This window comes from Gorilla gorilla, chromosome 10 (assembly GCF_029281585.2).
Source record: "Gorilla gorilla gorilla isolate KB3781 chromosome 10, NHGRI_mGorGor1-v2.1_pri, whole genome shotgun sequence".
Taxonomy (NCBI): domain Eukaryota; kingdom Metazoa; phylum Chordata; class Mammalia; order Primates; family Hominidae; genus Gorilla; species Gorilla gorilla.
This window is the reverse complement of record NC_073234.2, coordinates 31001012-31025315: the sequence shown is the minus strand read 5'-3', so window position 1 is coordinate 31025315 and position 24304 is coordinate 31001012. Positions and strand designations below refer to the sequence as shown.

Below are 24304 nucleotides of genomic sequence, written 5' to 3'. Positions count from 1 at the left end.
AGAACAATAGAAAGCCTAGCACCGAGCAGATCCTTCCCGAAAGCCTGCATGAGTCCACAGGTCGTCTGCCATGGCTTTGCTCCTTCTTGCATGCTTGCTGTATCAAGAGCAGCGTGACCCTCTTTCTCCTCCTCAGATATGGCCCACACATTTGTTTTCTCTTCCATCTGTCTCTTTCATCCAGTGATATCAAAACTTTGAAGAAATATAAAGAAACTTTAACAAAAATATTTTAGATTCCTGCACCATGCTGCCAAAAGGAAGCAATGATTCATTACTTAAATTTGCTTCACATTCACAGAAAACAACATTCACAGATATTCCTCTCTAGAGAAGATATGCCAGTGGCCAGTGCTCATGCTGTGCCAGGCATTGTTTAAGCACTTCGCAAATCCAAATTCATTTGATTCCCACAACAACCTTGTGAAGGAGGCACATTTTTTTGTAGGAAACTAAGGTGTAGGAGAAATCATTTGCCCAGATTTATACAGCTGTATGAAGCCAGGATTGGGCCCCAGCACTCTGGATCCAGAGCCTGTGCTGTGTTGCATTCTGCTGTTCTAGAGAATAGTGATTATAAAAGGTTCTCATTTCGAGTGGGCACAATGGCTCACGCCTGTAATCCCAGAACTTTGGGAGGCCGAGGCAGGCAGATCACTTGAGGTCAGGAGTTTGAGACCAGCCTGGCCAACATGGCAAAACCCTGTCTCTACTAAAAGTACAAAAATTACCCAGGCATGGTGGCACACACCTGTAATCCCAGCTACTCAGGAGACTGAGGCAGGAGAATCGCTTGAACCCAGGAGGCAGGGGATGCGGTGAGCCGAGATTGTGCCACTGCACTCTAGCCTGGCGACAGAGCGAGACTCCGTCTCAAAACAAGAAGAAAAAGAAGAAAAAACAAAGATTGTCATCTCTTTTTGTATAAACCCATAGTTTTTCTCTGTATTAATGTTTAAAGTGATATTTTCTCAGAATAGCTTTACTTTGCATTATACTGTGATAAAAGTTGATCTGATCAGTCACAATCCTTGGAATTTGATTTTTGCCTTATGTATCCATTCACTGGATTTCATGGTATTGTTCATTATTTTATAATTTAGGAAAATAACCCAAATTATATGATTTACTTAGAATAGGACATTTTTGTAAGTGGTGGAAATAAGGGAATTAGATGTAAACTATTTCCATGCAACATCTATGAGTCACCAAATACTTAAAAAAAGGGACAGTCATGACTCTTATTTTTATACCCTTACATTTCCTATAAAGACATATATATAAATAATGGCAGTTTCTGGGTGAAGGGCACAAGTGCAGCTCTTGCCTATTGTTCACACACTTTTTATCAGAGATTCTGTTCTGATGACAGGGATGCTCATACCAGACAGTGAATAGGTGTTGAATTGCCACCTGGTGTCCCTGAGAGTCCAGGCTATTTAATATCCTCACATTTGAAGTGATTTTTAACAGCTCTGTAAAGACAACCATTCCCACCTAATGTATTTCCCCCATGGCTTCCACAAAGTTTTAAACATAAGAGAGAAAGTAATAAAAATTTACAAAAGATATTGACACAAAAGATTGAATAAACCACAGAGAAAAGGAAGTAAATGCTGAGGAGAGATTATGGAGAGATAACATGTCTTTTGATAAAAATGTTGTAGAGCATTCCAAGGCTTTGTAGTATTTTAGCTGGGCAACAGATGGACATCCAGGGTGCTTTCTCCCCACCTGGAAGCTACTTGCCACATAAAGTTTCCTGATCTTTATTTTGACTTGATTCTCTGACCTCTAGCCCTGTGACTGCTCATCTGCTAGAATTACCCTTTTGCCCGTTTAAATTTGCAAGCTATATGCCAAGAGCAGAAACCACCTCCTCCCATGATGTTATTTATTATATATCCAGTGGACTGACTAAAGAAGTCTTTCATATATTCTTAATTATTATCTATGCATTTATTATTGTTATAGGTATTCTTACTCTACCAAGATGCAAGTAATTATGAATGTCCAGTCTCTGTGGTCACGTGAATTCAAGAAAACGTTTCCCATATTCTTTATTGTCTAGCAAGAGATACTGTAATATGATACTGTGTGAAAAGCCCCAATCTAGGTATTGGTAGGTGAGGGTTCTAGTCCTTAAAGAGAGCATTTTATTTTTCTGTGTTCCAATTTGCTTGGTCATGAAATAGAAGGAGTCAGTTATGTGATCTCTACAATCCAGTCTAGGTATAAAATCTTCTCATTCATTATATACATGTTTAAATAACCCTAAATTAAAAGTGGAAATGTTTTGTACAGGTGACTACTAAACCGCTAACACTACTAATTTCAGCCTATGTTATTAATGCTCTGTTTTTTAAGCTCAGTCCAGACATTTAGATACTGCTGGATAGAGTGACGATTTTACCAAAGATGGCTTATATTCTTCCAGCCAGGCCAACCTCCTGATAATATTCAGTTCTTCAAAAGTGTTTTTTAAAAATTAATATCAGAAGACTCTGCTCATTAATTATAGGCATGGTTTTTAGACAAAGATGTTTACTTTTTATTCTGCCACATGTATTGACATTTTCCCAGAGACTTCTTAATGATAATTTGAATAATACCCACTATAAATATATATGTGTGTTTTTATACATATATAAAGTATTGATAATTACTGTCTGACATGCACATGTACATAATTTTATTAAATGTTCTATGTTTGTTCAGGCTGCTTACAAAGTTTGAAACTAAAGCTCATTACAGTCACACGATAATGCGTGCAGTATTACCTTCTGTAAAATCAGCTAATTAAACAAGAATAACTCTTACATGTAATGCATTCTAATTGTATTCTTTATGAGCAATAGGAATAAAATAAACCTATATCTTAGTATTTTACTTGAATATACAAATAGTTACTGTTGAAGTACTTTACACCGTTTCTACTGTAGTAGAATCTATATGATTAGTTTTCCATGGCTAGATAGTGATGGGAATTAATTATAGATTTACAGGCTCCTTCACTGGTTGATTGTGGGCATGTAATTTTACTGTCAGGCTAATTTACTCTTTCTGATATTTGATGTGAATTATAATTGATATTATTTTAATTCCATTTCCTGTATTAATTTTCTCATTTGATGTGATTTGCTCCATTTTCCTAATAGCAATTACTTGGCGAGCTGTCAGAGGTAACCCACATTCGTTCCCTCATGGCACTTCTTTTTAATATAATTTTTTGGATTCAGTCTCTCGACTTAACACCCTCCAAATGTTCCAGCTGTGCTTAGTTTTCACTGCAGAGTTCCCAAATAACCAAATTTAGAGGAAAAATGTGTAATTTAGAGTAGGTTAACTATTTAAGAACAGTTCAATTTTAATGGCTTTGTTGAGCTTACTTGCATAATTTCCCCTCTGAAGCAGCATCTTGTATGAATCAGGATCTTATCTCTCAATAGCATTCTTTAATTCTTTAGAATTTCTACTCAGCTTAAGTTGCTAAAGAAAAGTGACTCATTCCAACTTAATTATCAATAGGAAAGTAAATTTCTTATGAGGTCTATTAATTCTGCCTTCTTTCAGAGAAAGAGAGACAAAAAGATAGATTTTGCTTTTAACAGAACTTTGTGTTTGTGGGATATCACAGGCAAGAGTAAGGAAGTGACAGTTGGGTGCAAAAGTAGGTCCACACCAGGCTGACCAACCCTCCCAGTTCCCAGCTGGGGAGTCTGAGGGGTTTGTGAAGATGTGGAACTTTCAGTGCTAATTACTTAGAAAGTCTCAGGCCAACCAAGAACAGTTGGTCAGAATTTCTTTTTTGGATTTGGAGCTTCAGTGCGTTGGTTCAGGAGAAAAAAGTTCAGAGTGCACTTCTGTTCTCCAAGACATTACGTAAACTGAGATACATTGGAATCATTAACTCTGTAGCTTCAACAAAAAATAGCCAAGAGACAGACATAAGGAAAGGAAGAGCAGTAGTTGGGTGGTAGGTAAAGAGGAGTAGAGAAGCTAGGGAGGGACACAGAAAAGTGACGTTAGGAGTCAGTGCTGATTCTTTTCCTTCCACATGAAGAATTTCAAACCAGTTTCCATGGAAGAGCTGTCTAGGTTGCCATTCAGAAGCAGTTGTCACGATTCAAGGAAGGTACTTTGCCCCTTTTAATGTCGGAGGTTGGAAACATGGGGCAGGAGGAGAGGACTAAGGAAAGAGGAAAATATGCAAGTAAATATAATTTATGGCATACATTTTCATATGGGTTTCTTTAATCAAATATGTATTTTAAACCTATTATTTTGGTGGGTCATACTGATAAAGTTGCATTATGTAACAATGGCATGAATGAAATAAAGCACAGAACATTTGGTGAGTTTGTTTTCAGGCTTGCTTGTGACAGTAACACAGTTTATTCACTTTCTCACAATAGTATTTGATGAATAGCAAAAGCAAAAATTATGAATTATATGGAAAGCAGAGCTCATGGCATTTTTGTTTGTTTAGGCTTTAAAAACAATAATTGAAACTATGATGCTTTTGAAACACTAATGTGAGAATTCATTAGCCCTTCATGAAATTACGTGCAGAGGACATTCTTGTCAAGGGAACATTGCGTATACATTAATCAGATGACTTTGGTGTGTGCTAAGTATTACATTCTGGTGATGTTTGCTGTATTTTGACTGCTTTAAGTATTTTATTGGCCCAAATATAGGAAGATTGTTTGTGGGGAATAATAATAACAATTCATTCTTTCATTCTAATACAGTATTGAATATATTAGAAATATTTCTAAGCCTTGAATGCTAAGGGGATTAGCAACTCAGTTTCTGTCCCACCTAACTCCTTTCTTTTACTCTGAGAATCTTACCCTTTACTCCCTCCTTCCCTCCTGTCCTGCCTCTCTCCTCCTTGCCCTCCTTCTTCCCTCAACATCTACCAGCATTATAAACACTCCTTTCAGATATACTTCCATCCTTTCATAATACGCTTCCCACTTCCTTGACCCCATCCCACTGGTCAGTGAGTAGTAGAGCGAGCTGAAAAGAATGAGGGCTCCTTCCCACACCGGTTTCCACAGGTGTTAGTCATTTGCCGTGAAGGGGACTGATGAAGGTTGATGTGTTGTTTTTGAGTAATAGTTTAATTAAAAAGTGATGTGTCTGTGTGTGGTGTGTATTTTTGTTTTTGATCTCTGTGGAAATTGGGAGGGCTCCGTTAAAATCAATACTACCTGATATTTGGGCCATTTTAGAATTTAAAAGTAAATACTGTTCTAATCAAAGGACCAGATTACCAAAAGGTCTTTTTGCATGTAATATGCTAATCCTAAATTAGAATAATTAAAATTGTGCCAGTGCAGTATCTAAACTTTGCCTTAATTACAAATAATTGTCCTGTATCTTTGATTCTAAAAAGAAAATGTGCCTTTTGAGAATTTGGAGACTCTCACAATGCATTATCTATTAAAATTATTTTACTTAGATTTAAAGTGTTAACTATTATGTGTGTTTTAAATAGGGAATATGCACAAATGCTGTTTTATAAGTGTGCCTAACAATCATGATTTTAAAATTATTAAAAAGCATTTTGTCACACCTACCTTTTTTAATACAAATGGCCACAGGTCCCTTTCTAGTATTCGTTTGTGAGTTGCAATCATAAACATTTAAAGACCATACCATTACCCTCACAACCATCCACCCCGTGACATTTCCATTTTAACAAGGGAAATTTCTAATTTTAATAAATTAGCATTAAGATGATGGCAGAAAAAGTTATGCCTTGAACAAAATAATACCAATATTTTAAAATTATTTATTGGAAACAAAATTAAAAATCTTTGAATATAGCGTACATTTAAAATGAGTAAGTGATGCTTTATGCTGTTGACATTTAGACTTCCAGTGCAATTGGAAATTATTATTAGCATAAATTAAAAAATAATTATAGATCTTTCTGCCTCCCCTCATCTTGTGTGATTCCAAGCCCAAATTCTGTTTTCTTGACATTTATTACTATAATACTACTATTTGCTATTGACGTAGCCTTGTGACTCCTTAACTTACGTTTTGACTTTGAACAAATTATGTAGAATGTTTAAAATATGATTTTTAATGGTCATTATACCATATAGGATTACAGATAAATGTGTAAGGGGTTTGCAAGTAAGTTTAAAAATAGTCAACAATGTCCTATCAAAGTATAAATTGTTTTCCTAGCCTAGGTTTATATTTTTTAAATTTTAAGTTAATTATTTGTCTTTTTATAGAAACAAAGGATGGAGTATGGCCCAAGACCAGCTGATACTCCCCCTGCTCCATCACCTCCTCCAACACCAGCTCCTGTTCCTGTCCCCCTTCCCCCTTCCACTCCAGCACCTGTTCCTGTGTCAAAGGTCCCAGCAAATATAACACGTCAAAACAGCAGCTCCAGTGACAGTGGTGGCAGTATCGTGCGAGACAGCCAGAGACACAGACAACTTCCAGTGGACCGTAAGTTTCCCAGGGAGGCAAAAAATGTCTTCTGCAAATTAAAAGCACTACTAAGTAAAATATTGTTTACTGCTGATTCTACTTGTATTAAAGTCCTTTATACTTGCATGGTACTTAATAGATTGCAAAGACTTTCACCTGGTTTCTCATCAGCTACGTAGTTCTGAGAAACAGGAAGTATTCTCTCCACTCTCTAATGCATGACTTTCTACTCCTTTTCCAATCTGTTATGATAATTGAATGCAGACTCTGGGGCCAGACATCCTGGAATTTGTATACCGAAACAACACTTGCCAGCTTCCTGACCTTCAAGGATTTAATTATCCTCTCAGCACTTCAATATCTGAAAAGTGGAGAAAAATAATAGTATCTGCTTCATAGGATAAGTGTGAGGATTTAATGAGATAATGCATAGAAAGCATCTACTTCAGTGCTTCTCAGCCAGGAGCGATTTTGTCTTCTTCTCCATCCTTCTGAGGACATTTGATATTGCCTGAAGACATTTTTGGTTGTCAAAACTGGGGGGATGCTACTGATGTCTAATGGGTAGAGACCAGGGACACTTAGCAACAATTACAATGCACAGGACAGTCCCCAGCAACAGAGTTATCTGGCCCAAAATGTCAATGGTGCTGAGGTTGAAAACCCCTGACTGATTTTGACCACTGTATGACACGTAATACGCAGTCACTAACTACATGCTGCTGTCGCCATCATCATCATCATCATCATAACCTTCCTACTTCTCTTCCTCTTATTTGCTATTCACAGTAGCTGCACAATCACACTATGTTAATATAATCACCTGCCAATAGTAGTCTCAGATTTAGCCTCCAAATTCAAATTTCACGTGACTTACACTTCAGTGCCATATTTTCATAACTTGAAATTTGATGTTTCATATAAATGGTTTCTATGAAAACCATATTTAAGTAAACTAAAAAGACACTATGACCAACTTTGGATTATCCTTATTTGTATTATTGGTGAATAGCAGTGTAGATATTTTGAAAACTGAAGGTAGTTTTAAGATAAATTTTGTTTAACCTTGTAGTATATGGCATGTCAATTTAATCTCCAAATTTGGTGTTTTAAACGTATTATAAAGTCACTTGGCTTTACCTATACTTGATATGTAAAAACTCTTGGAAAGCCAGAGCTATGAAGATATTTCATATTTCCCCAATATGACAAAAGTATATGAAGTGTGTGTGTGTGTGTGTGTGAGAGAGAGAGAGAGATGGATATCTATCTTTCCCTCAATGTGGGCCTCTCTTAGGGTTCTGCCTTCGTTTTCCACATAAACATACTTTTACTGTAGTTCATTCTATTTCCATTTCTTTCAATACTATTTATATTGTTGGGAAAAGAATGATTCCCAAATTAGTCATCATATTAAAACTCATCTCTGACATCCAGATACCAGTATGGAACTATTAACTTTATAGCCGAGATTGGATGCTTTCTATTTATGTTCAAAACTAAATGGCTGAATCTTTCACTCCCATTTTCATCCTACTGTTTTTCTCACATCAGTAAGTTATTGCCACATCTGTTCAGTTGTGGACATTCTTGATAAAATAAAAAATAAAAAAGACACTAAAACTATTACTATTTAACAATTCTAAAAATTCTGGTTAAATGCAATAAGCATAAGCCTACTTTTACTCATAAATTTTTCTCCAACGGTATGTCCAATTTAAATGACTGTCATATCTATCTTGCCAGGAAACTAAAGGAAAAATGAAGTTTTGGAAAAGTGATTAGCTCTTTCTTTACGGCAAAAACAACTGTGTGTGTGAGTGTGTAGAACCATAATAAAATAGAATATGCTACTAAGTTTTTAAAATTATGTGGAGTTTTTAAAAAGAGCTTTCTTTTTCAAATACACTAAAGACATAGTTTTAAGATGAGAAATTTCTATAAATATTTTTATTGAGTTCCCTAAGGAGAAAACTTCCTCTTAGAAATGACTGTTCTCTTCTTTATTCTTCCCACAAGTTTATAGCATTTCCCTCCGTAGAGACGTCAGCACAGTCATCTTTGACACGGTGGGACTCTTTATCCAGGCCTAGCTAGGATCAAAGTTCATCGGCCTCCAGTCCGCATTTGGAGCAGTGTGTGGGTTAGGACAGTCTGTTCTTTGTTCACGCTGAGAAACCAAGAATAACCTAGTGGGAAAGAGGCATAGTTTGCATACTTTTAAAGATAGAGAACTCTCCTGATAATTGTGACTCATCATGTTGAAGTCTGTTTTTCATAAGTAAAAGGGTGGCATTGGTGTATAAAATATAAACATCTCTCCCAAAATTAACACACATACTTGTTTCCTTAGAATATTAAAAATCTTACAATATATTTGCAACTTATGTAAGTTCCTTTTTAAAATATCTCAAAAATACAATTTGACATTAAATAAATATATTTCTTTTTATAAAACAAATATTTCTTGATAACTTTATTGCAGAACAGTTTTTCTCTGAATGAATGTTGGGGCTTAATGTTCTTTTAGAACCAGACAGTAGCACATATTTCAGTGTGTGTTTATTGATAGCCAAATTTCTCTCAAAATATGCCTACTCATCTACCCACATTCTCTGCTTACTGCCTAAACTTCTGGTAAAAATAAAATGAAAGGAACTAGGAAGTAAATACTCATAGAAATCTATCAAGTAGCAGCTATGAACAGGGGAAAAAAGCCAACATGCCTGTTTTTACAACGTAGCAAGTGGCAAGAGTGAAGCCCTTTTGTGGAAGTCTGTATGTTGCCTATTCAAAATAGCTGTGAAGCCTTGTGTCATAGAAGCTATTCAGACTGTTTTATCACAGGATCCCAAAAGGTTCTCCTTTTATCGCTTTTAAGATGCCAAACTTTAGTTGCTTTGTATTTCTCCCATTTCCTTTGAAATGCTAGTCCTTTTATTCGAATTTAATCTTTTGTAATCAGAGTGTTACTTTAGAAAGGTGTAAAGTTATTCTGGTTTGCTGTTGTGTGTTAGAACATTGGAAATGGAAACCAAGAACATGTTAGGTGGAGGTTTTTTTGTCCTTCCTGGAAGAAAACTATGCTGTGGACTGGTGATGATCGATATACTGGCTAAGTCAGCAGATGAGAAACCAAATCTTTTAGTGTGGTGATACATTTTATTTTTTATTCCTTTGAGATGCACTCATATGCTGTTTGACAGTTTGTTGTGGTGATTTTTTAAAAGGTAACTAATGAAATGCACATAATGTATACTTAAATGTAACAATCAATAGTATTCTCTCTCTCTTACTCTCTCTAGCACCTCCTACTCCTCCCTCCCTCCCTCCCTCCCTCCCCTTTTCCCCTTTTTTGACTACTTCAAAAGATTTCCTAGATACTTGAGGCATTAAAAAAAAGTAGACTGAAATAACACTAACTATTCACACTTTCCCTTATTTCCCAGGGGCACCAAACACTTTCTAAAACCCTTTCCCTAGGGGGGAAAAATCATAGAACATTGGTCACAAAAAGCTCCCTAAGTGACCAGGTTATTGTCACTTGCCAACTTAATTAGATTGTTCTTATTTCTTGAAAGTGAAAACAAACAACGTAATGTACCTATGTATATATACACACATATTTTAAAATACACAGACACATGATTCCCCTTCCTGTACTTTTATGCCTTTCCTATTTTTGTCATGACAGTATGTTCATATACACACACATCTTTTCCATTAGCATAAATGGCTAGGAAAAAGGAGTAGCTAGGGAAGTTAATCAAAGGTGATTTTAATGACTTTGGCTATAAAAGAGCCCTCTGCTGAAAGTCAGAAGATCCAGTTCTAGCTAAATTATTCTACTAATTGAAATGTGACTTTGACAGATCATTTCTCTGTTTTTGGCCTTCATTTTCTTATCTGGTTATTTAAGGGGTTTGTACATGATGATTCTCAAAGCCTCCATGAAAAAGTCAGCAGAATGCCTCATTCATTCATTTATTCAACAAGTATTTATTGAATTAAAGCACCGTTCCAGGTATTAGGATATAGATGCAAGCGAAAAAGGGAAGCATCCTTTTTCTCCTCAGGCTTATATTTTATTGAAAGGAGGTAGGTTAAAAAACAATTAAGTTGGCTGGGTGTGGTAGCTCATGCCTGTAATCCCAGCACTTTGGGAGGCCAAGGTGGGTGGATCACGAGGTCAGGAGATTGAGACCATCCTGGCCAACAGGGTGAAACCCCATCTCTACTAAAAATACAAAAATTAGCTGGGCATGGGCACAGTGGCACACGCCTGTAGTCCCAGCTACTCGATAGGCCGAGGCAGGAGAATCGCTTGAACCCGGGAGGTGGAGGTTGCAGTGAGCCAAGATTGTGCCACTGCACTCCAGTATGGCAACAGAGTGAGACTCTTTCTCAAAAAAAAAAAAAAAGATGATAGACAAAACTATCTATCAAGAAGGTGATAAGTGGTTTGGAGACTAATAAAACTATGTGGATAGAGAGTGCTTTTGGGGACGGATTGCAGTTTTATATACATCAGGGGAAATAGAAAGGTGGGGAGGAGTAAGCTATGTGGAGATGCGGGGGAAAGCATTCCAGGCAGAGCAGACTAGAGTGGCCTTTAAATTTAAAGAGCACCAAGGGAGCCATTGGGAGCAAGAGTGAAGGGCTCCAGAAGAGTTGTGGAGTGGCTTTAGGGAGGTGGAGGTCTTGCAGGGCCTTTACTGGGAGTAATTAGGATCACTTGGGAATGTTTTGAGCAGAGGGGCTGCAACGTCTGACTTGCATTTTTTTTTTTTTTTTTTTTGAGACGGAGTCTTGCTCTGTTGCCAGGCTGGAATACAGTGGCGCTATCTTGGCACACTGCAACCTCCGCCTCCTGGGTTCAAGCGATTCTCCTGCCTCAGCCTCCCGAGTAGCTGGGGCCACAGGCACATGCCACCAGGCCCAGCTAATTTTTGTATTTTTAGTAGAGACTGGGTTTCACCATGTTGGCCAGGATGGTCTCGATTTCTTGACCTTGTGATCCACCTGCCTCAGCCTCCCAAAGTGCTTGGATTACAGGCGTGAGCCACCTAGCCTGACTTACATTTTAAAAGAATCACTTAGTTGTTATATTGAGAAGAGAATGAAGAGAAAGGGGTAGGGTGGTAGGGAGTGGAAGCAGAGAGATCTGTTAATAGGCTGGTAACTCAGACCAAGCTGGCAAGAGAAAAAATACAGTGAAATCATTGGATTTTTGGATACATTATGAGGTCAGAGCAACAGGATCTGCTGATGGATTGGATGTAGTATAGGACAGGGAATCAAGTGCAGCTCTGTGGTATTTTGCCAGAACTGGAAAGATAGACTTGTCATTAAGTGAGTTGAGAAGTCTAAAAAGCAAGTCTAAGAGTTCATAAAAGCAAGCTTCAGGAAGAAGCTCAGGAATTCAGGTTTGGGCATGCTATATTTGACATGCATTTGAGCTATTTAACAAATACCCAAATGAATATATCAAGTAGACAGCATATATGCACCTAAGTTCCGAGTAAGAGGACTGGAAAAATAATTTGGTAACCATCATCTTTTGAATGGCCATGAACCTAAGCACAGTGGTCATTGATGGAGGTAGTGCTGGCAGAGATGAGTCTCAGGAGTGTCCCCTAGAGCACCTTAATATTACTTAGTTGGAGAGATGAGAATATTCAGAAGAGGATCCAGAGAAGGGGAGTCCAGAGACATGGGAGGAAAATGAAGAGACTGTGGTATCCTGGAGGCCACAGGGAGAAAATGTTTCAAGGAGGAATCTTCTGCTTCAAATGTGTGCTGATAGGTTAAATAAGATAGTAGCTGGGAAAGAATTGGCTGGAGTTTAGCAAAGTGTAGTAGAGAGATGGGGGGAAAAGCAAAATTGAATTTCGATGACATTAAGAGAAAATAGGAGAATGGGAATTGGAGTTCACTAGTACAGGCAACTTTTCGTGGACTTTGCTGTAAAAGGAGCAGAAAAATGGGCAGTAGCTGGGAAAGGACATGGTAAAAAGGACTTGTTTAAAGGTAACAGAAGTCATAAAATAATAGCATGTTTGCAGGCTGATGAACTGATTCAGTGAAAAAGGAAAATTAATAACAGGATAAATAAGGGAGAAATGACTGAGTATTTGAATAGGCAGAGAACTTGAGGCCTAGTGCATACATGGAGAGTTAGCCTTGGGAGCAGGGAAACAGCTCTTATATAACATAATAGGAAGGCAGGCAGAGCATATGGGGAAAGTGCTGGTAGGAAGAACTACTAGAGGAACTTACAGAGGTTTTCTTCTAACTATTTTGTTCATAAATTAGGAAATGAGATCACCTCAAGGTCAGGATTGGGGAATAGGGTTAGAAGTTTGTAGAGAGAAAGTAGAATATATTCAATACTTGTCTAAGACAGTGGGCAGTTACATGACCTTAGGCAGGACTTCTTGGCCTTTGAGGCTGGGTTATTCTCTGCTGTAGGAGAGGCTGACATTATAGAATGTTGTGTGCATCCCAGGCTTCTACCCGCTGTGTGACAGCAGCAGCCTTTCCCCTTTTTCTCCCTCAATTGTGATGACCAAAAGTGTCTCCAGATATTCCCAAATGTCCTCTGGGGTCAAAACTGTCCCCAGTTGAGAGCCACCAGTCTAAGGAAATGTAGTATGATTGTCAGGAAGCATTAACAGCCAAGTTAAGGTTCATAATCATGAATTTAATATGAGATCATTCAGCATTGTTGTGTTATATTCAGCTGTGCAGGTGCAGACACAGAATACGCAGAAAGTTAGATTTAACCAGGATTGGGGTTTTGCCAAAGGAGTACAATGAAGAGACTAGAGAAGAGACAGGGAGTTATTTTAATAATTGATCATGGCATTTATACCGGGCGAGGATAAAAGTGAGGAAAGATGGTAGGAACACTAGATTGTAGGTCCTACTGGGGTCAAAGGATTATAGAGATCGGGGTTCTAGAGAGGGTGATGTAATATTAGGGATTTTCAAAAAGAACCTACTCCCTGTTGGTGTCTAGGAAGGAAATCTCAGATGGAGGAAGTGCAGGATGAACTCATCCACAGACTGACCATTGGTCGGAGTGCTGCTCAGAAGAAATTCCATGTGCCACGGCAGAATGTGCCAGTTATCAATATCACTTACGACTCCACACCAGAGGATGTGAAGACATGGTTACAGTCAAAGGGATTCAACCCTGTGTGAGTCTCTCTGTGAATTCTGTGTGTACAACATGCATTGTTTTCAATTTGCTTACTTAGATGTCACAGATAACTCTTATAAAACATAAGGGCACAGACTGCATATTTTGTGCCATACTCAAGAAATCACTATAGCTGTTCATAGCTGAAAAAGAACTAAAATAAGCATAAATAATTATTCTGATGCCACCCCATTTTCGAGTTGGTAGTATCTGTTCAATTAGTTCTTTAAGCAAATTATTGGCAGCTTTGAGGCCCAGTAGCTTCTTTTCTCCATCAGATTACTCTGATGTAACCTAGGTAGGACCATGGTCTTAGCTGAACTTCCTAGACCACATAGGACATAGAGCATAAGCTTTCCTCCTGCTGCAGGATATAGTATCTCTGGCAAATAAAAAATAGTGTTACCTAGCATCAATTATAATCTTAATAGAACTTTTCCTTTAATAAACCCATAGTAAAGGTTCTATTTATCTATCTAAAAGTCTATAAACATTTCATATATATTTGGCACAATGAACTATTAGAATAATACATATTCAAGGGACCTTGACATATTATAAACTCACCTACCCAGCATGATTGAAAAATGAGGTACAATGGTTAGTCAATTGCCAGGTTACTAGAAAGTTATCTATTCCTTCTATAAAACACCAAATCCCAAGAATTGGTATTAAACAATGACCCTAAACCCAATTGGCTCATTTTTGATACTTTGTAATTAATAATCTGTATAGCCTCAGGGTCATCATCATGAAAGAAACTTGTCATTGCCCTAACTATAAAGACTGTAGTGGCATTTAATAAGGGTTCCAGGGTATGGAACGCTTAGAAAAGAGAAGTTACTAGCAGGAACAGATAATTTTCTCCTTTGTTTGTAGGCAATATTTTTAATGCTCAGTTTCTTTTTCCTTTTTTTTTTAGGACTGTCAATAGTCTTGGAGTATTAAATGGTGCACAACTTTTCTCTCTCAATAAGGATGAACTGAGGACAGTCTGCCCTGAAGGGGCGAGAGTCTATAGCCAAATCACTGTACAAAAAGCTGCATTAGAGGTATGACTTGTCAACCTAAGGTGGTGTTTTTCTGCAAATTGAAAGCTCTGGAAACAACTGTTTATGTCCATATTGGCCAATTTCCCTTTCTTAACAGAGCTGAATTAAATTTAACTCTGCTTTTGTAAATTTGTCACTGAGATCATCAATGACAGTTTCCAGAAGGTTAATTTGTTATAAATGCTCATATGACATGAAGCTTGAGCACATACTTTTGGAAACTTAACAAAAAGCATAATGTTCTCATTTTATACATATTGACTAATTCTATAGGAAATTTAATTTTGACATAACAATGGAAATTAGCTTCTGAGTGAGTAAGAGCCTTAAGAGGCCAGAATCCTTGCCTATTCTTAATATTTTTTTTTTTTGGAGATTCCAATAACGTATAGGTTATAAGATTGTAAAACCCTGGCTGTGTGTGTTAGGTCTAGTAATACACCTCAATAATCGGGAAAGATACATTAGGTAGAGATCACTGAAAATAGAGAGCCCGGAAAAGTATTTAGTCACAATGGTCTGTATGAAAGCAGGAGAGTCATGTTTTCTAGATTGGTTTATACTTAAGCTTCCAATATCCTGTTTTAGACTTAAAATGTGCTATGTACGGGTAGTAGTTTCCAACTGTTACATCTCACAGCTCTTAATAGTTTCATGAAAATTATACTTGGACTCAAATGAAAGAATGTAGGCTTTGGCATGAAATTGATCCATAATCATCTCTAGCAGGTATATTCTATAAATTCAACAGTTAAATAATTCAGGGTAAAATGAATTCATGCGTATCACCCCGTAGCCATTCTGAATCAAGAGAAATCATATTTCCCTTGGAGGTTTTCCCTACAGCATTGATCTTGACGGCTCCATATTAAGGTTTGATTTGATTGCTTTCCATATGTTGAATATTAATAAGGATTATATATTTTTCTCAAGCAGTTTTATTACCACTATATTTAATTTTGTTGAGAGTATATAATTACTTCTTCAAGGTATGTTAGAAAATGCCATATTCCTAAAATTCTGAATTCCTTCATCCCACACCTGCCTATCATTATTGTCATTTGCTGTCACCACCCACTTCAGGATGGCCTCTTGCTTCTTGTTCTCTTCCTATTATCTGGTTGGGAACTGAGGCAGAGGCTGACTACCTGAGGTTCTTCATGTTCCTCAGCCACCTTCTACCACCTCACCCTTTCCTTGGATCTAGTTAATCTTTTAGATTATTTGCCTGTGTTGCCAGAGACTTCGGTTGATGGGAAAGGAGAAAAGCCAGCATGGTCGGAGGGTCAGAACTATATGGAGGGGAAACTGGGTGAATTCTGAGCCCACTGTGGCCTGAGTTAAAATCTTCTAAAGGCAGATCAGTATCTTGTTTGATACCAAAAGAGTCCTTTGATAATTTACCATGTTATTATGCTTATTGTACACATTTCCTCTTTCTCTCAGCAAACCTAGAGTACTATACATACATTATTGATTTATCTTTATCACGTTCAAATGAAAGGCCTGGTGAGTGAATTGCCTTAACAGACTTTACAAAATGAAAAATTATTAATGTGATATATTAGTGAAGTGCAGAAGCTTCACTTAAAAAGTGGAGCTGTTAGCTTTCCTAAAGATACTAGAAGAAAACCACAGTAGAATTTTATCCTGAGCCGTTTCATGATATGACCTGCAGCCTGCACAAGTCAGTAACCATCTTGTCTGAACTGTTTATCTTTCAGGATAGCAGTGGCAGCTCCGAGTTACAAGAAATTATGAGAAGACGACAGGAAAAAATCAGTGCTGCTGCTAGTGATTCAGGAGTGGAATCTTTTGATGAAGGAAGCAGTCACTAATTTGTTTGTTTGTATTTAAACTCCATTGTTTTTGGCATTATTCCAACATGCTTTGTTTTAAGAAGCCTTGAAGGGAATGTCAGATTCATTTTTCTTGATGTAATTTATCGCCATAAAAAAAAAAAACCCCATGCAAACCTGAGTGAGCACAGGATTTGCTTCTAGGCCCATTATTTTTATTAAAACTGGAAAAATTTAAACTGAATTTTTTGACCTTGGAAAATATTTTTCTTACTTTACCAAGGTGAAGTTTCCTTAATTAGATTATTTTATCCCCATCCCAGGGTATAAACAGAAATTGTTTTGATAGTGGTGGAGTTCTTCACGGCAACAAAGCAACAATGTTGTCCATGATTCAAAATCTAAGCAGTTTCGATTTTGCCTGTGAATATGGTGTCTGTCATTCAGGGCATAGCTCACTGTAGGCTAGCCTCTGCTTACTTAGGTCTCTTCTCTGACATACTCAATGGAAGAATATTTAGATTTATTTAAAGTTCTTAATGCCAACAGTTTAAAAAAAATTAAAACATTTGAATGAACTGTAAAGTACAGCCATACCTTGGACATGCAAATATAAATCTATGGAGCATTCTCAAGACAGTTTGTCATGGCTCTGTTGATTGCAACTCCTTGTATAGCTTGTATTTTGATTTAGTTTATATTCTGCTTATTATGTATACTGTGTTCTTATATATGAGAAAGCACAAATGGGAAAGAGGTCATGTCTTCTCAAAATCTAGCAAAGGAAGTAGTCTGCATTGGTGTGCATTACAGTATTTTGCTTAATGAAAGCCTCAGTTCTGAATGTTGATATGAGTAGTTAAAAGGAAGTGGGGCCATTTTATGTGTTTATCTGTGTCAAGTATTTCTGGTAATAAGAAGCACTTAATTTACACATATTTTAATCCTGTGAAAGATTCCACATAGAGAAAAGAAAGATACCTAACCTTCAACAAATGTTATTTTTGGAAACACAATTTTTGTCATTAAATGTTATATTATTTCACATATATAAAACAGATGTTATGTAAGAATGTTGTATATTTTAACATAAATCATTTAGAGAAATTATCTAGATTCATTAATTTTCATAGTGCCTTTTTCACATGAGTCAGCTGGAAAGTCTGCAATAAACAGTATTTGCTGTCTGTTAATAAATGGTTTCTGTCTCATTAGCAAAAAGGATCTGTGCTATATCAGCTGAGGATTCGAGTTGAATGGAATGGGAAAAAGTAGAGATCCACATTTTTTAAAAACTATATATTATTCTATTTCTGAGTGGGTAGAGAAACTCTAGAATACTTTTTTCGGTTGTTTTTCTTCTTTTCACCTCTCGTTTCATCATCTTTTCCTTCTACCATCTAGTCATATTTGGTAATGGTAATGGAACTAATTTACACTGCACTTACGATTGCTAAATGCTTCCATATAAATGCTTTCCTGGATATTTACAACAACTCTATATGAATTATTACAGATGAGGAGATTTAGCTTCCTAGAAGTTAATTTTCCCCAGATCCTGAAGGATGTGGGAGTTTCTCATCTTCTATCTCTCGGTCTCTCTCTAACACTGCCCTTCAGATAAAGTGGAACAAACATGAGCATGATAAAGGTGAATTAGTTTAGATCTTTTACATTTCATAAGGACTGATACATATGTATAGTTTAGCCTTTATTGAAAGGGATAAGATGAAAAAAATAAGATCCAAAAGTTAAGATAACCTGCGTGTAAAATAGCAGATGGATATGAAAAGAATTGGTGTAATTTACATCTTTATGCTATAAGATGCCAAAGGAATGTATCATAGAGGTAGTAATTGCAGAAAGCAGTCACATCAGCTAAGGATGTGGGGACAAAGAGAAGAGGTTCCTGGAATTTAGAATCTTGAGAGAGCAGCACCACAGAATTTGGATCCAGACATCTGAGGGGTTTGGTCACTGGTATCTGAGGATTTGAGGAAAGACCCCACAAAGCTAACAGGGACACAGCCTAATCAGTGTTTTTGCCTCAGGTATTCAGAAAAGATTTTAGGAATTGAAAAACAGGTCAGAAAATCCATGGCTCTGGGACTTAGACTTTGGAGAAGAGCATGGCAGGTAGCTGGTGCTTGAATCTCTAAGAGGGCACAATGAGGATGCCTCTGGGAGCATAGGGAAAAGAAAACTGGTAAATTGAGCCAACTACTGCTGCTGGGAATCATTTGCTACTTACTGAGTGAAGAACCACTACTGGGGTTGTGTTGGTAGCAACAGGAAGTAAAACAGGAGGGAGAAGCCCCTTGTTCCCTCTCTAGCCTTCTATCTCCCTATAGCACATGCTTTCGGCACAGTCTATTGAGCATGCACCTGACAAAGCCCCAAATCTCAAAGATGAGAATTAAGGGATGGATTTGAAACTGAGAGAATAACTCATAACCCATTCCAATCTCTAGTACTTAGCCTCTACACTTGCTCTTCTGTACATATCTGAAACTTCATACAACAATAATTTTTTAAATGTGGGCCAGGAGCAGTGGCTCATGCCTATAATCCCAGTACTTTGGGAGGCCAAGATGGGAGAATTGCTTGAGCCCAGGAGTTCAAGACCAGCCTGGGCAACGGAGTGACACCTCATCTCTACAAAAAAAAGTAGCCAGGTGTGGTGGCATTCACACACAGTCTCTGTTACTTTGGAGTCCGAGGTGAAAGTGTCGCTTGAGCCAGGAGTTCAAGGTTGCAGTGAGCCATGAGTGCACCACTGAACACCAGCCTGGGTGATGGAGTGAGATCCTATCTCTAAAAAAATTGATTAAAAATTTTAAAAGATAGAAAAAGCTTATGATTTTACGTAACAAGGTGCAATCATCTTTCTCTGTTATTTTAGTAGTATTTAATGTAGAGTACTTAATGTAAAGAATTGTTAAACAGGCAAAAAGAGAACACTTAAGACATCACAGAGGTGGTTATAATAGGAAGCAGCTCCTACCTCTAGGGCTACAGAGCAAAGGGAAGGGATTAGGTTTATCAGCATTTAGAAGCTTGGAAGGAGAGTCCTAGAAAGCTTGGACTGGGACCCATGAAGAGGAGGCACGGTCTAGTGTTGGTCCTGGTGCTTCAGTAGCACAGAGGAGAGCGCTCTGTAGAGCTGGGACAGAGACCTCTGAGGAGGAGATTCTGGCCATTTGATGCCGGCACCTCTGAGAGAGTGCAGTGATGTTGGTCCCAAAAATGTTAGGGCAAAAACTAAAACAGAATCACCTGCTGCTACTGGACTCAACTGGTGATGCCAGAGTAAAGATCTATTTTGCTGGCTTACAGCCAATTGGTTTTTGTGTGCCTTTGTGTGGTTTTCTTGTTTCTTGTTCTTCGTGTTGAGCTTCTTGGAACTGTGGAATTATAGCTTTTATTAAATTTGTAAAACGTTTAGCCATTATTGCTTTAATGTTTTTTCTGTCCCTCCTACTTTCTCTTTTTGGGAGATTCCGATATATGTGTATTAGGCCATTTGAAGTCTTTCCAAGGTCATTGAGGCTCTGTTAATTTTTTAACAAGTTTTTGTTTCATCTGTTTTGTTTGGGTAGTTCCTATTGCTGTCTTCAAGTTCATAACCTTTTATTCTTCTATTTCTAATCTGCTTTTAATTGCTTCCATTATATTTTCATCTCAGACGTTATAGTTTTCTAAAAGTCTGACTTGGGTGTTTTGTTTTCTAAAAATATCTTCTATATCTCTGCTTAATTCACTCAATATTTTTCAGCTTTCCCAATTATATGGAATACAGTTAGAGTATCAGTTTTAAAAGAGGATTCTGTGAAGATGGCAGAGTAAGAAGTACCAGAAATCTGTCTGCCCACTTAGACAATAATTACACTGGCAGAATCTATTTGATGTAACTCCTTTGAAACTCTGGAATCCATTGATGACTTGCAACTTTCAGGGAAAGGCTTGGTTGGTAATTTGCAGTTAATTTTGGTAAATAACAAAAATTAATAATAAAAAATAAAATTAAGAAAAAAGAATTTTAAAAAGTGAACAGGCTGGGTGTGGTGGCTCACGCTTGTAATCTTAGCACTTTGGGAGGCTGAGGCCGGTAGATCACTTGAGCCCATGAGTTAGAGACCAGCCTGGCTAACATGGTAAAACTCCATCTCTACTAAAAAAAAAAAAAAAAAAAAATTAGCCATGTGTGATAGCACGTGCTTGTAATCCCAGCTACTCAGGAGGCTGAGACAGGAGGGTAGCTTGAACCAGGGAGGTCGAGGATGCAGTGAGCCATGGTTGTGTCACTGCACATCAGCCTGGGCTACAGGGAAAGAACCTATCTCAAAAATGAATAAACTAAAAAACTTAATAAAAATGAACAAAGCCTCCATAAAATATGGGATTATGTGAAGAAACCAAATCTATGATGTGGGGGTTAAGTGAGGATGGTGGGGAAAATTATAAGCCAGAAACCTTCTTGGAAGGCCTGGGGGGTTTGCATAAGCTCCAGTAATAAACTTGGCTGAAGGCAGCCTTGTCCCCTTAGTTAAATAAATTAGAGTAGAAACAAAGGAATGTGGGGAGTTTACCTAACTAGTTTGTTTACTCATGTGGTCCTAAGACTAACCTTTGATCTACCGTGGGTGCTTAATTGTTTTCTACTCGGGAAGTCCACAGTGTCAATTACCCTCTAGTGGTGTTGACTCAAGCCTTTGTCAATTAATCTTTACTGAATAAATGCGAGTCTTGCTGGCTGGTCAGGGCTGCGGCTGCAACTAAGTGGCCTGGACGCTCAGTTGAACTGGCAAAGCAGAATATCTGTGTGTCAGTGTACTTCATTCATCTGTCGTTGGCTCAGAGTCTGCGGGACAGACCCCCACACTATGACTCACTGACATTCCTAAGAGAGAAGGAATAGAGAATAAGCACCTTGGAAAATATATTTGAGGGTATGGTCCATGAAAATTTCCCCAATCTTGCTAGAGAAGTTGACATACAAATTCAAGAAATTTGGAGAACACCTGCTAGATACTAACAAGAGAACTGTCCCCAAGACACATAGTCATCAGACTTCAAGGTCAACATGAAAGAAAAAATTATTAAAGGCTGTTAAAGAAAAGGGTCAAATCACTCACAAAGGAAACTCCATCAGGCTAACAGCAGGCTTCTCAATATAAACCTTCCAAGCTAGGAGAGATTGGAGGCCTATTTTCAGGATCCTTAAAGAAAAGAAATTCCAGCAAAGAACTTCATATTCCACCGAACTAAGCTTCATAAGCAAAGAAGAAATAAAATCTTTTCCAGACAAGCAAATGCTAAGGGAATTTATTACCCCTAAAACAGTCTTACAAGATATCCTATAGGCCTGGGGAGTTCTAAACATGGAAATGAAAAAGCAGTATCTGCTGCCACAAAAACACACCTAAATACATAGCTCACAGGTATTATAAAGCAACTACACAATAGAGACTACAAAGTAACCAGCTAATAACATGACACGGTCAAACTCTCACCTATAAATATTAAACTTGAATGTAAATGGTGTAGATGCCCTGCTTAAAAGGCACAGTGTGGCAAGTTGAATTAAAGAAAAAAGAAAAGACCCAACCGTCTTCTGTTTTCAAGAGACTTCTTCAGAATGAGCAGAAGTTGCTATTCCTATATCAGAGGCAGCAGACATTAAGCAAACATCATTAAACAGGACAAAGAAAGTCATTATATAATAATAAAGGGTTCATTCAACAAGACTTGACTATTCTAAATATATACACAGCCAACATTGGAGAACCCCGGCTCATGAAACAAGTACCTTTAAATGTATGTGTAGACAGCCACACAATAATAGTAGGAGACTTCAACACACCACTGACAGCATTAGACAGGCCATCAAGGCAGAAAAGTAACAAAGAAATTCCAACTGAAATTCAACACTTGATCAATTAGACCTGATAGTCATCTAGAGAACACTCTACCCATTAACCACAGAGTATACATTCTTCTCATCAGCACATGGAACATACTCTACGATTGATCACTTGCTCAGCCATAAAGCAAGTTTCAATAAATTTTTAAAAAGTTAAGATCATACCAACCATACTCTTGGACTGCAATGGACTAAAAATAGAAACCAATACCAAAATCTCCCAAAACCTCACAATTACATGGAAATTATATAACCTGCTCCTGAATTACAACAAAGTAATTCAGGATTACTTAGCTGTTTTAGGTAGTATGGCCATTTTCACAATATTGATTCTTCGAATCTATGAGCATGGGATGTTTTTCCATTTGTGTCATCTATGATTTCTTTCACCAATGTTTTGCAGTTCTCCTTGTAGAGATCTTTTACCTCATCGGTTAGCTGAATTTCTTGTTATTTTTATGTGTATGTGGCTCAGCTTGAATGTTATTGGTGTACAGAAATGCTACTGAGTTTTATACATTGATTTCATATCCTAAAACTTTACTGAAGCCTTTCAGTTTTAGGAGGATTTTGGCAAAGTCATTAGGGTTTTTCTGAGGGATAGAACCTTATCAAGAGTGGTTCTATTGATAAACAACAAAGTTAATCCAGAAATTTAAAAAAATTGAAATAAATGAAAACAGAGAACACACCAAAATTTCTGGGAGGCAGCAAAAGCAGTGTTATTACAAGGAAAGTTTATAGTGCCAAACACCTATCTCAAAAATTAGAAAGTTCTCAAATTAATGATATAACATCACATCTAAAGGAACTAGAAAAACATGAACAAAATAAAGCAAGTGGAAGAAAAGAAGTAACTAAAGTCCAAGCAGAACTAAATGAAATTGAGACCCAAAAATCCATACAAAGGATCAATGAAACTGAAAGTTGGCTTTTTGAAAAGATAAACAAGATTGATAGGCCACTAGCTAGATCAACAAAGAAAAACAACGATCCAAATAAGCACAATCAGAAATGACAAAGGTGACATTACAATCAATCCCACAGAAATACAAAAAATCCTCAGACTATTATGAAAAACTCTACACACACAAACTAGAAAATCTAGAGTAAATGGGTAAATTCCAGGAAACACACAACCTCTCAAGATTGCATCAGGAAGAAATTGAAAACCTCAGCAGACCAGTAATGAGTTCCAAAATTGAATCAGTAATAAAAAATCTACCAACTAAAAAAAGCCCTGGACCAGAGGAATTCCCAGCCGAATTTTACCAGACATACAAATGAGCTGGTATGAATCCTACTGAAACTATTCCAAAAAATTAAGGAGGAGTGACTCCTCCCTAACTCATTCTATGAAGCCAGCATCATCCTGATGCCAAAATCTGGCAAAGCCTCAACAAAATGTGAAAACTAAAGGCCAATATTCCCTATGGATATAGATACAAAAAATCCTTAACAAAATTCTAGCAAACTGAATCCATCAGCACATGAGAAAGTTAATTCATCACAACCAAGGAGGCTTTCTTCTTAGGATACAAGGTTGGCTCAACATACATATGCAAATCAATAAATGTGATTCATCACATAAACAGAATTAAAAACAAAAACTGTGTGATCATCTCAGTAGGCATGGAAAATGATTTTTATAAAATCTAACATCTCTTCATGATAAAAAACATGAAGCCTCTTCATGATGCCTCAACAAACCAGGCATCAAAGGAATATACCTCAAAATAATAAAAGCCATCTATGACAAACCCATAGTTAACATCATACTAAGCCAGCAAAAACTGAAAGCATACCCCTTGAGAATTCGAACAAGGCAAGGATACCCAGTTTCTCCACTCCTATTCAACATAGT

At 37.3% G+C, this 24304-nt stretch overlaps 1 protein-coding gene across 8 annotated transcripts in view; it reads left to right on the top strand.

The window, feature by feature from the left end:
• EPS8 (EGFR pathway substrate 8, signaling adaptor) overlaps positions 1-17714 on the top strand; it is a 172885-nt gene extending 155171 nt beyond the window's left edge. For all 8 annotated transcript variants that reach the window (XM_004052808.5, XM_055358736.1, XM_055358738.2 and 5 more), the window contains 4 exons: positions 6258-6480; positions 13484-13664; positions 14589-14718; positions 16443-17714. In XM_004052808.5, the coding sequence (XP_004052856.1) occupies positions 6258-6480; positions 13484-13664; positions 14589-14718; positions 16443-16556 (648 nt within the window). In that variant the 3' untranslated portion in view covers positions 16557-17714. The remainder of the gene's footprint in view (positions 1-6257; positions 6481-13483; positions 13665-14588; positions 14719-16442) is intronic.
• The last annotated feature ends 6590 nt before the right edge of the window (positions 17715-24304 follow it).